At 53.7% G+C, this 12,977-nt stretch overlaps 1 protein-coding gene and 1 long non-coding RNA gene across 2 annotated transcripts in view; one reads left to right on the top strand and one right to left on the bottom strand.

Moving 5' to 3' along the window:
* Window positions 1–1,712: 1,712 nt before the first annotated feature.
* On the bottom strand, window positions 1,713–6,537 carry LOC128815634 (uncharacterized). Its single transcript, XR_008439678.1, has 2 exons — window positions 6,294–6,537; window positions 1,713–4,127 (listed from the first exon to the last, which is right to left on the bottom strand). It is a non-coding gene; the product is annotated as an uncharacterized LOC128815634 (long non-coding RNA).
* A 4,130-nt stretch (window positions 6,538–10,667) lies between these two features.
* Window positions 10,668–12,977, top strand: part of TNRC18 (trinucleotide repeat containing 18) — a 54,337-nt gene continuing 52,027 nt past the window's right edge. The window contains 2 exon segments of the mRNA XM_053991554.1: window positions 10,668–10,831; window positions 10,834–10,924. Coding sequence (XP_053847529.1) covers window positions 10,721–10,831; window positions 10,834–10,924 — 202 coding nt within the window. The 5' untranslated portion in view covers window positions 10,668–10,720.

Below are 12,977 nucleotides of genomic sequence, written 5' to 3'. Positions count from 1 at the left end.
AACCCCTTCAACCCCCCCCAAAACCAGCAGCCCTTGCAGGGGGGTCTTGCAGAAGGCAAAAAACTTCCCAGCAGCTCCACTGTGGGATCACATAAACCAGAGCTGGCAGTGCCACAGCATCCCTGTGCCATGCCAAAATCCTATCTGGGACATCGGCCTGGGAACAGGGAGAGGGTGAGAGTGGTGGGAGACCCACCAGCAGCACTCTGGTTATTTTATCAAAGCAGGAGCGATTCCCAAACCCAGCAGACGCTGATGTCTGCAGCCACAGAGGCCTGAGCCCCTGGATGCACATCAGAGGGGTTTTGGGAGGGGGCACAGCTGGCAGGAGCCTCGGGAGGGGTTGCAGGAGCTGCTCTGTGAGGTTTTCCTCCAGCAAACAGACCTCTGGGCTTAATAAGCTATTTGTAAAACTGGCTGTGGATAAACAAGAGGCCGTGTGTCAGGCTGAAGGCGGCCTCGCAGGGCTCCGCCGCGCGGGGTGGGACCTCAGCACAGAAATATTTTCAAGATAAACAGAGGAAAATGAGTCCTGGAGGAGGCCGGAGCCACTGGCAGCAGCACGCCGCTCCTCTCCGAGATTATTTCGGGGCAGGAACTTGGCTTTCTGCACGCTGCAGCTCTTTTTATTTTCTGCCTCTGAAGGGAAGCTTGCGTGCTGCTGATTCAGAAATAAACCTGAGGAGCGGTGGGCACTGAAGGCAGCGGTGAGGAGATGTGCAGAGCCCGGGGCTTGCACAGGAGTTTTGGGGTGAGGGCAAGGAGCTGGGATGCACAGCTGCTGCTGCAGATCCCCCTCATCAGAGCTGCCTTCCCTGGAGAACCCTTGGGCTGAGGTAACAATACTGGGTTGGGGGTGTTCAGCTCGGAGAGGAGAAGGCTCCAGGGAGATTTTAGAGCCCCTTCCAGTGCCTAAAGGGGCTCCAAGAGAGCTGGAGAGGGACTTTGGATAAGGGCATGGAGTAACAGGACAAAGGGGAATGGCTTCTCACTGCCAGAGGGCAGAGTTAGATTGAATATTAGGAAGAAATCCTTCCCTGTGAGGGTGGGGAGATCCTGGCACAGGGTGCCCAGAGAAGCTGTGGCTGCCCCTGGATCCCTGGAAGTGTCCAAGGCCAGGCTGGATGGGGCTTGGAGCAACCTGGGATAGGGGAAGGTGTCCCTGCCCGGGCCAGGAGGTAGAACAAGATGGTCTTTGAGATTCCCTTCAACCCAAACCATCCTGGGATTCTGTGACTCCAGTGTGAGCAGCAGAGCTGCCCTGCCTGGCTGCTGGTGCCTCCTGCCCTCCATCAGCTCCTCTGTTTCCCAGCAAAGGTAGAGGCAACTCTGGTGCCCCAGGGCAGGATTTGGGCACTGCCCTGCCCTCTGCCAGGCTGGGAAATGGGCTGGGCTCCATCCTTCCATCCCCTCTATCCTTCCAGCCTCAGTGTCCTCTTCATCCTCCTCACCCCCTCCATCCCACCATCCCTGGGCTGTGGGGGTTTGGTGCTGATTTCTCCTCTGTTCTGTGCCTGGTCTTTAAACCCCACAACCGTGGATTGACACCCAGCCTGGGGCAAAGCTGGGCTTGGGGCACCAAGGCTGGGACCAGCCGCAGCCTCAGCAGCTGAGATCTCCCAGTGTATCTCTCCCTCTCCTCCCCACCCCCAGCAAATTTAATTAAAAGTCATTCAGATTCCTTTGAAAGAAAATGTCATCCGTCGACACAATTACACTTTAACTAACCAAAGCTGTTACAGTTCCTATATATATTGGAATCAGGCTGTCGTTATTAGTTCTAAGTAAGTAATTTATTCCCATTATTGTGTTCAAATTACAGGATATTACCCCCTGGGGAAATAATCCTGTTATTTGAAATGTAAAAAAGAATTCACATGGACAACAATAGATTCCTAAACGAACCCAACAACAGCCCCCAATCCCAGGGCGGCATCACTTGCCTCAGATAGGGAAAATATTAAGTTTCTTTTAAAAAGGTTCTTGTCCCCTCTCTTTCTCTTCTCCTGCCGCAGGTAAGTTAAATTGGGCTCCTCGTCTTCTTCAAGTGCATCCATTTATTGAGGGAATCCTGGATGTGAAGGAATTTGGTGGGGAGCATGGAGGAGGATATATGTGTGTATATATATATATATATATATATATATATATATATATATGTCTCCCCTTAATTTGGTGGTGGGAAGGAAGCCCTGGGAGGGTGGGATGCAAGTGCCCAGCACGGCCCTGCGGGTTTCTGCTGGAGCTGGGAACCTTTGCTTTCTTCGGCAAAGAGCTGCCGAGGTTCTTTGGAAACACTGTTCCCTAGATCAAGATCTTCACTGAAGGCAAATAACAGATCGTCTCTGCAACACCCAAACATAAGCAACTAATTTGGACCACCGAAAGGAAAAAGGGGGAGGAAAAAAAAAAAGAAAAGAAAGAGAAAGAGGAGGAAGAGGGAGGGGAGGGAAGAAAATCAGATACACTTGTAACCTGATTACAACAGCCAGCTATGTGTGCAAAATCACAATGCAGCTCTATAATTAAATCTCTCTTTCCCCCTCCTGCCGAGCTCTTTCCTCTAACAGGCGCGGTACAAAAACAGTCGTTAGGACATCAAATTCCAGCTCCGACAAGAGGGGACTTTTTTGTCTATAGCTGCTCAGCTCGTCTTTAAGGAAATAATAATTATAAGCCCAGTGCTGCTGGCTGACGAGCTTTGTGGAGCAGAAAGGGCTCGTCTTGTCCAACCTCCCCTTCCCCCAGGCAGAGGGCTGGGTGATGGGAACAGAGATGGGATAGCCCTGGGAGCCAGCCTTGGACACCCCCTCCTTGTGCTGGATCCAAGGGAGAGGAAACCCTGGGGTCTAACAAGATGCTCAGAGTCACAGAGCCCTGCTGAATGCACCTCGTGTGTTTTGGCACCCGCAGTTTGGTGGCCCAGGGCACTCCCGGGTGGGTCTGGATGTTTGGGAGTGCACAAAGCACCTGTGAGGGATGTGAGGAGCCAGCGGGAGAGCTCCTGCCACAGCGCTTCCCCAAGGCTTTCCCCCCTGCCTGGCACTCAGCTTCTTCTCCAGCCAGATCTGGGCTGCAGGGTGACTGAGGGATGTCATGGAAGGGATCAGGTCAATGGACCCCAAAAGCAGCAGGGAAGGGACCCCCCAGCACGGTGGATGGGAGCGGGGGGAGCAGCGCTGGCAGCCTTTTCCCAGCCCTGCCTGTTGATTTACTCCACATTGGTCCCAGAGAGCTATTCCCATCCCTGTGACACCCAGCACGTGCTTTTGCTGGCAGCTGCGGGCTGGATTCAGCCTCAGGGACCCAGTTCCTCGAGGGCAGGCTCTTGCTTGCTTCCTCGGGGTAATTTTGGGAACGAGTCTTGCATCCCATCTTATTTCCCACTGCAAGTCGAGGGCAGGTGTGTTGAGCTCCTTGCAACTGGTGCGACGACTCACAGGACGGCGAAGGGAAAAACCTGGCACCAGGAAACCCTCCAAAAGGCCCCAAAGGGCAAGATAACCAGCAGTGAGACAGGATTTATCCACCACAGCTCGTCCTGGCAGCGGGCACGTGCAGGAGAGCACGACCGAGGGTGGACGCGGGCTTTGCAACGCGCGGCGTGCGACAGGGAAGCTCAGATGCTGCTCCAATAAAGCTGTGCAGGTTTGGTTTTAATGGCAATTAACAGCTGTTAAAAGGTGAAGGATCTATTCTGTTAACACCCAGTGCTTCTCACGCCTTTCATGAAGGGATTTGAAAATACATTTGTGAGTGTTAATTTTAAGCCACCCTAATGTACCCCGGGGAGGTGGATGGGTTTATCCTGTTTTCAGGCAGGGAAGCTGAAGCAGGCCAGGGCACAGTGTGGGGATGAGCACTCAGTGCTGGCAGAGGCAGTGAAATCCATGTCTGGCTCTGGAACAGGGATGGGAGCAAGCCAGGGACCAGCCAGCAGCATCAGTGCAGTTTTCACCAGCACTTTCCCGGTCTTTTATTTTGTGGGGAGATTAACTTGGTGCAAAACCAAAGGCACTCACGAGTTTAACCTTCAGCAGGACCCTCGCGCTGGGGGGGGGGCACGTAGGAAATCGTCTTTCCCTGGGAGATGCTGCAAATCTGGATTTTCCAGTTCCTGGAGGGCTCTGCTTGTTTAAATTAGAAGCAGATAGGAGAGGTGAATTTTAAGAAGGACAGAGCAAAGGCACACAAGTATGCAGTTAACTTCTAAACTTCTTTCTCTGGCTCTCCTGCTGAGTAAATGCTTTAGGAGCTTCAAACCACAGCTTTTAATATCTCCTTAACATGCCCCGCGATTCCTTCCTCCCTGTCAAAACAGCGAGAGCAGCTGTGAATATTTTCCATTTTAGAATGTTTTGTATGCATACGAAAGTACCTGCAGCTCCAGTGGGCTGGGCTAGGGAGAAATGCTGGAGCCAAGGGTATCTATTTTATATCAAACCTCAAAATAGCACATGCTCCTGCCTCCCTCTTACTCGTGTCCTGCATCCAGGAGGGTATTTTTGATTTAACTGACAGATCAAGGGAAAAATCCCCAGTTTACTCTGTTGATGCAGAAGGTCTTGTCATTTGGAGCTCAGCTCACCTGGAGGTGAGGGTTGTTTTAAACTCCCAAATGCAGAACACGTAATAGCGGGGTGTTGTATGGGGACTGCAGTTTTGGGGAGGTTTCCCGTGCACGTTTCTCCACTAAACCACATTTTTTCCGCTGAAAGGTGTAACTGCCGTTTCCCGTGCCTTACAACCAATTTAGCAGCTGATCCCTAGCCAAAAAAATGCAGGCAGTAATTACAGCTCTGGGGTTGGTGCTCTTCTCAAAGCTCTCTATGGGTTGTGAATGTCAGCCCTCCTCCCTGACTATTTTTTCCCCCTGATCTTGCATGAAAAAAGCTTATTATTGGGTAAAAGGGGAAAAAAAAAAAACCCAGCCTGATGTATCCAAGAACCAGTCTAGCTGTGAAAAAAGCCCAGTACAGGGACTTGGTGGAGGTCGTGGAAAGCAAAGGGCACCCAGCATGGGGCAGGTTCTGGCACTGGAGGATCCCAGCTCGGGATTTGAGGTGGCAGTGAGTGCACGGGTGGCAGAGCAGGAAAACAGGGTGGGATTGTGCATAAATACCTGCCCTCCTGTGCCAGGCAAGGGGGAAAAAAAAAACTATCAGTCTGTTTTTGGACTTGAACCAGCCTGGTTTGGGACATGTTTGGCTTTGCAAACCCCAGAGTTGTGGGATCAGAACTGCTGTGAACTGGGGGGAGGGCACCAACCACACCCCTGTGCCCCTCTCCCTTCTTCCCTGCTCTGCCTGGGACGGTGAGGATGCTGCAGCCCCCAGCTCCTGCCAGGCACTGGTACAGCCCCTGCTGGGGGTCATTTCTTGGGCTCCCCCCTCCATGCAAAGCCCGCTGCCAGGCTGAGCACAAGGTTTATAATCAGCCAGGATTTATGGAGAAAACCAAAATCCCGAGCTGTTCTGGTCATTAATCAGAAATTCTTTGCTCAGTTCCCAAACTGTTTCCCTGGGGATCTCCTCATTGGGACCCCCCCTCTCCACAGCCCCCTCCCCACGGATGGCAGCTCCTTCACTGCAGGAAGCTGGGGCTGGGGTGGGGAGAGACCCCAGGCTTTGGAATTATCCAAGCCCCCCCATCGATAATAAATCGCCATGGATTCATCGGAATAAACCCCAGCAGGGCCCCCCTTGCCTTCAAATCCCACCTCTGTCCCTAGAGGGTTTTATTTTAGGGGGGGATGGGACCTTACTGTCAGACTCGGTTCTGCTTTTAAGATGGGGGGGAAGGAATGAAATCAGGGCAAAGCTTTGCCGACGCGTTGGGATCGTCGCCGTCCGCGTTTTAATGTGATTTATGCCTGGCTTTCTAAATCCAGCCACTGACTGCACACTTTAAATATAGCTCCAAAAACACCCTGAAAACGTGTAGTAAGCACGTTGAAAACAGCGGGCGGGAAGGATGCACAGCACCCCCCGGCTAAGGATAGGGAGCAGGGGTGGGGGGGGGGGGGGGTTATTGTGGGGAAAAAAAGGGGATTTTGGGGCTCCCAGCAGATGGAGATGGGGGGTCCAGCAGGGTCTGTGCCCAGTCTGTGGGTGGAAGTCGAGAGCTGGGTTGGCGATGAAGGGGTGAGTGTCCCCCACCCCCCCCACCCTGGCAGCCCCCCAAAGTGGAGGAGACGCATTGGGGGTGGGGGGCACCGGCTTGCTTTGCCTCCCACGTCTCCAGAGAGCCTCCCCCAGCTCCCCCCACTCCCAGATTCCGCCTCCCCGTCCTACCTGCATCCCGGGAGGGGGGGCAGTGCCCGGTGTGGGGCTGGGGGCTGCGAGCTCCGCACCGCTCCGCTGCCTCCTGCCCGCTCCCCTCCGCCTCCGCGGGCACCGGGACGGGGGCGGCCACCGGGAATTTCGTGTTCGCCCGGGGAGGGGAGAGAAGGGAAGAATGGGAAAAAGAAGAAAAAACAAACCAAACGGAACCAGGAAGAAACGCCAAAACCAAAACAAAATGGAGAATAAATAGCTGGGTTGGTGGGGGGGGAGGGGGCGGAAGGGAAAATGAGAGAAAATTAAGGGAAAAGCAGAAGGGGAGAGATGGAGGGAGCGGAGCAGGGCGGGAGGGGGGGTGCCCCGTCCCCGGGGGGGGCGGGGGGCGGCCCGAGGGCGGGCGGCACCGTGGGAACCTGCCGGGAGCCCGGGGCACCGGGATCGGGATGGGAATGGGATCGGGATCGGGATCGGGATAGGAATGGGATCGGGATGGCAATGGGAAAGGGAATGGGGGGGGGGCACAACGCGGTGCGGCTGCTCGCGGGACAACCCCCTTCCCCGGCCCGATGTTATTTTTAATGAAAATAGGTATTTTTGGAGAAAGCGCTGTTTGCGGCAAAGCTTTGGCGCGGGAAAAATGGTGGGAGCAGCCGCCACCCCCCAAATTTTACGGGGTGCTCGCAGCCGCCCCCCATTGCGGTGTGTGCCCCCAGCTGCAGGGGTGGGGTGGGGGGGGGGGGATTATTGGGGAAAATAATGGGGAGAAAACAAGCGGGGCTGAGATTTCATGTGGAAAACGCCGGGAAAACAGGCGCGCCCGCAGCACCGCGCCGGAGAGCGAAGAATAACAGCAATAATAACAATAACAATAATAATTAGAAAAACGCGTATATTAGGTCGGAAGTACTTTTTTTCTTTTTTTTTTTTTTTCTTTTTTTTTGAGGGTGTTTTGCAGCAGCGATGCCCCAGCCAGGAGCTGCTGTACAAGATGGCTCCCGGCCGGGGGAAGGGGAGGAGGAGGAGGAGGAGGAGGAGGAGGAGGAAGGGCTGGAGTTCCAGGGGGGGGCCGTCCCCCCCCGCCCCGCCCGAGCTTGCTTTTTCTATTTTTTATTATCATTTCCCTGATTTATGACATGCCAACCCCCCGGCCCGGGGACAGCGGCGGGGAGGTCCGGGCGTGAAGGCATTAAACATTTATAAAATATGCTTTTAAAGCCACATAAAAGCGATCAAACCATTAATATTTTTTTTTTTCTTTCCCTCTCTCACCCCCAATTCCCCCGGATTTTTTTTTTTTTTGTTTACTAAAGCAGACTGGGAAAAGAAGCGCCTTCCCCTTGGAGGCAGCGGGGTTTGAGCCCTCGCCTCTGACGCAGTTTTGCTCTTAAATATAAATAAAAACATAAATATATGTTATTGTTATTTATTATTATTATTTTCGCGTTAAACCAGGGCCTTGAGCAGCGTGAGAGCTTTTCGACAAACTCGATTTTGCTCGGAATGTTTAAAAATAAGCAGATTTTTGGGGCTGTTTCTCCTCTTTTCTGGCCGATGTCCCCGGTGGGTGCCTCGAAACTCCTGTCCGGGGGGCTGGGGAGGGGCTGGGGGACGCTTTATTATTATTACTTTTAATTTATACCGGATTAAATTAGATTTTTTTTCTCCCTCCTCCCCTTTTTCTTTATAAAAGCCGATTTTTGTTTAATTAAGAAGCGGGGAAGGAGGGGGGGGTTTGGCAGCCATGGGGTGTTTCCCCCCCAACTTCTCCCCGAGGAGTGCTCTGTGCCGCGCAAAGGGAAAAACACATTAAAAATCGGGGGGGGGGGGGGGGGGGGGAAAGGAAAATAAATTTGAAATAGAAAGAAAAAAAAAAAAAGGAAAGAAAAGTAAAAGTTGGTGTGGCAGTACTGGGGGGGGCCGCCCCGCTCACAATCCAGAGGGGGGGAGTGTGTGTGTGTCTCCTCCCCCGGCGTCCCTTTTCACCCTATTTTTGAATTTTTGGGGAGGCGGGGCCCGCAGTGAGGGCAAGGGACCCTCCCCCGCTCCCCCCCGGCCCTCAAAGGCCGCTTTGTCCGCGGCGGGGCCGTGGGAGAGGGCCCGGCGGCACTTCCCCCTCAGCCCTGCCCGGGCGGGATGAAGGATTTAACCCCCACAGATAATAAAGGGGGGTCGCGGGGCGCTCCCCCCTCACGGCCCCGCTCGGAGCGGGGGGACCCGCGGCCGCTCCCCGCCAACCGCCCGCCCGCTCCGGGCGGGAGCGCGGGGGCAGCCTGGAAACAGCAGCGGGAGCGCCGGGGGCGGGGCGAGCGGGGGGGGGCCTGGAAACAGCCGCCTGTTTACCCGCCGCTGAGTGACGGCCCGGCCGACCAATGGGAAGGCGCAGAGAGGCCGCGGGCCCGCCCCCGCCGCGCCGAGAACAATGCGTGTTTCATAGCCCCGCCGCCGCCGTTTTTCCCTCCCCCATTCCCCCGTTTTTTCCCTCCCTCCCTCCCGCCCCGCGCTCGCGCTCCCCTTTTTTTTTTTTTTAAATAATTTTTTTCCCTCCCTATTTTTTTTTTTATTCCTCTCTCTTTTTTTTTTTTTTCTTTTTTTTTTTTTTTTTTTTTTCCCTCCTCTTCCCTTAAGCGCCGCCGAGCCGCGCGCGCGGGGCCGGCCCGGGAAGAGCGGGGGGGGGGGGGGTTTGTGTGTGGAGGCGATGCTGCAGCTCGGCGGGGCCCCGCCGCTCCATGGCGCGGCCGCCACCGCGTCGCTCCCGCGCTGCTGCCCCTGAGGAGCGGAGCGGAGCAGCGGAGGAGCCGGGCGGCGGGCAGGGCGGCGAGCCGGCACCCCCCGCCCCAGCCCCGCACCGCCGCCATGCCCCGCGACCAGGCGGCCTGACCGCGCCGAGGTAGGACCCGCGCCCGGATCCGCACCCCGACCCCGGGGCGGCGGTCCCATCTCCCCCCACCCCCGACCCCGCTCTGCCGCCACATCCCTCCCGCTTTTCCCCCCTTTTTAGCCTTTTTCCTCTTTATTGATTACTTTCCAGCCGGGATCCGGCCGCTCCCGCAGCCCCCGGGGTGAGGCTCGCCCCGAGCAGCCACGCAGGCAGCGTTTACTTATTTTAAAATCCACTCGAAAATAATTTTTTCAAAGCCCCAACCAAGCAAAGCAGTGAGATTTTTTGGGGTATAATTTTGCATTTCTCCCCACTTTCTTTTTTTTTTTTTATTTTTTAAATTTTTAATTTTTTTTTTTTTAATTTTTTTAAAATTATCCCTCCCCCGCGCTGGAGCAGCCGCCCGGGAGCCGGGACGGGCGGCGGGGCCGGAGCGGCGGCTCCCGGGGCTCCGGTAGCGATTGGAGAGGGTTTGAGGGGGAGAGCCTCCACTTTATCCACGCAGTGTTTGTTACTTCTCGCTATCCCGGCGCAAAATACGGCGGGCGAGTGGAGCCTTTCATCAGGCTGCGAGTACAAATATAGATAGTTTTATATATACGGTTGGGTTGGTTTTTTTTTTTTTGGGTTTTTTTTTTTCGCCCTGCCGGGAAACGATAATACGGGTTTTGTTTTCCCGAGTGAAAGTGGCGCTGCAAAAAGGAAAAATAAAAAACCCCAGCCCAAACAACAAGCCCAGTCGGTGGTTTGGAGCCGTGGGAATGAGCTCCAAAAGAAGCGAGAAACGGGGCTGCCGGAGAAATGCCGCCGCCGGAGCCGGCGGCGGGGGAGAAATAAAGAAAAGACGGGAAAAATAAAAAATTAAAGAACTAAAAAAAAAAAAAAGGGGGGGGAAAGAAGGGAAAAGAAGAAATATTTGAGTGGGTGGCTTTTTTTTTTTTTTTTTTTTTTTTTTTGTTGCTGTTATTTTGGGATTTGTGTGTTTGTTTTCCGGGGCGAAGTGCGGTGCCGCGTCCCCGCCGGTCGGTCCCGCCGGAGCCGGGTTGCGGGCGGGCGCTGCCCGGCCCGGCCGGGGCTGCGGCCGTGACAAATGTAACTCTTGGGAAAAAAGTTTAAATTCTTAAAATACTATTTTTAAGTACTTAGTTTTTTTTTGTTTTTTTTTTTTTTTCCCTGCCTTTTGCCACAAGTTTTCCTTACATTTTTTTTTCCCCCTCCCCGCTTCTTCCCCCTTCTCTACCCTCCGCTCCGGGAAGTTGAGGGTGGGTTTCGGGGGGTATTTTTGGGGTTGGCTGTGAGCAGGGGGGTGTCGGGGCATGTCGGCTCACCGCACCTCCCCCTTCTTTTCTCCTTTGCAGGCAGCGCCGAGACCGCCGCGCCGGGGCTGGCTCCCTGCACCGCGCCATGGGACGCTTGGACGCCTTATTTTTGAAAACCATCTGATTTTTTTGGGGGAGGAGGAGGAGGAGAAGGGGGGGTGGGGGGCGGGGGGGGGGGGGGGCGGGAAGGCGGTGGCGGGCATCGACAGCGATCCGGGAGACTCCGTGAAGCCGGCGAGTGGATGATGGATGGCCGAGATTTCGGGCCCCCCCGCTCGGTGCACGGCCCCCCTCCGCTGCTCTCCGGGCTGGCCATGGAGAGCCACCGCCTGGGAGCCACCGGCCGCCTGGCCCCCCGCCCGCCGGGCCCATGGCTGCCGGGCTCCCCGCCGCCCTCCAGCCCGGAAAATTCCTCGCATCGGGCATCAGCCTCCACTCCCACCCGGGTAAGGCTCCGCGGAACCCCCGCGCCTTCCCTGCCTTCCCTCCCTTCCCTCCGCGGTCGCGGGCGGCGAACGCGGGATCGGGCTTTAACACCCCCCCCCAAAATATAAATACCGTCATGGTAATTATACGTTTATGTGCTCGCAGCTTTTTCGCGTGTTTTCCCCCAAGTGTTTTCTGCTTCGCGTGGTTTTGATTTGGCAAGAAAAAAAAAAAAAAAATAGGGGAATGGGGAAGAAATACGAAAACAAATAGGGTGATGGTGGAGAAATAAGGGAATGGAGTGAAAAATAGGGGAATAGGGGGAAAAAATCGCGCCTATCCGATAGAAGTCCCCCCTTCCAGCGTACGGTTTTGTTGGCACTGAGGAAAATCCCCGCCGCGGCGGCTGCGGAATAAATCCGGGGAATAAATCCGATTTTCGGGAAAGCTGGGAGAGGCGCAGACCGGATTGCGGAGGGACGGGACTGCGCTGCCCGGCGCTGCGCTTCCCGGACAGCCAAAAAAAACATCCCTGGGCTGGGAAAAAGGGGTAAAATGGGGCTCTTTTGGTGATTTCTTGCCCGGTGCAGCCCGAGCCCGGTTGAGGTCCCGCTGCCCCCGGGCAGCGCTGCCGGCACCACTGGTTTTGATGTCGTTTTTTCTTTTTTTTCTTTTTTTTTTTTTTTTTTCTTCTGAAATTCTAATTTTTTAAACCCGCGAACAAAGCTTCCATGCAGTGTGCAGTGACTACTCCCTCCTTGAATTTTTTCCCCCTTCTCGACGCAGTTCATACTCGGGTAGCACCACGACTGCATATCCATTTAAAAAAAAAAAAAAAAAGAAAAAAAGTAGACGCTGAAATATACGCAGTTTTTTTTTTTTCCCCACAGTCAGCTTTTTATTTATTTGTTTAATTACTTTTGTGTTTTGGAGGCTTTTAATTTTTTTCCCTTTTTCTGAGCTCCCTTTCCCTGCGGCTCGTGGAGTCCGGCTCTGCTGGGAGGACGCTGCCGCACTCTCCTGCCCACAGTCCTGCAGGAGGACACAAGGGATTTCTGACCGTTTGATTTCCCTCTCTGGCTCTATTTTTAATTTTTTTTTTTTTTTTCCGCTTTCTTTCCCCTGGGCGTGGAGAGGTGACTCGGAGTTTACTTTAGGCATTGGGAGGGTGACAGGTTTTGCAATAATAAACCTGCTTTTCTCCCAGCCGCCCGGGATGAATGACTTTGAAATTTGCAAACCTGATTGCCAACATCTGCAGAGAAGGAAGCAGCCTGAATCGAGGGAAAAAGATTTATTAGTTTTAGACTAGGTGGCAGTGCCAATTTCCCAGGTGCTAAGAGGAGAGGTGTAAAGCGAACGGGGCTATGAAGCCAAGCACATGGGCAAACACCTTATTTTTTTCCTTCCCTTTTGTCTTTTTTTTTTTCCCTCCCTTTTTTTCCCCCTGGTTATTTTTTTTCCCTCTCCTCCACCTCCTACTGCAGCAGAATGTGATCTTTGCAAAAACGCATCTGGACAATCTCAAGCCAAACCGAGTGTGGGTTCTTGGAATTTTAAAAATTATTCTTATTTTTCATTGGGTAATTTTTTTCTTTCTTTTTTTTTTTTTTTTTTTTAAGTTTTATTTCTCCTCCCAAGGTTTCCTTTTCTGAAATCCAGGCAGGTCAGGAGGGAGGCACAGAGCTCTGGTCTCTCCAAACTGACCAAGCTCAGTGATGCCGTCTGGGAGCTTTCCTACCACACTGGGAGAAAGCCTCAGATTTGAGTCCCCTCACAGAGGGAGTGGGGTCTGTGATACTTCCAATTCTTTTTTACTGTGTTCTTATTTTATTTTTAAAATTATTTTCCTTTTTCTGGGAGCTGTTTGAAATGCCCTGTCCCTGCACCTCAGTGTGCCCAGTCTCCCCGTCCGCTCCCCGGCACGATCCTCGCAAAGCTCGGCTTTGTCACGGCAATTCCCAGTCAGGCTAAACTTCATTAAAAAGATCTGTACAATTAACAGCCGAAACTCCCATTAAACCACAGCAGTGGGATAGGCAGGGATTTTTTTTTTGTTGTTGTTTTTTTACG

This window comes from Vidua macroura, chromosome 16 (genome assembly GCF_024509145.1).
Source record: "Vidua macroura isolate BioBank_ID:100142 chromosome 16, ASM2450914v1, whole genome shotgun sequence".
Lineage (NCBI taxonomy): Eukaryota > Metazoa > Chordata > Aves > Passeriformes > Viduidae > Vidua > Vidua macroura.
The sequence above is the reverse complement of the archived record's forward strand: the minus strand, read 5'-3'. Positions and strand labels throughout refer to the sequence as shown.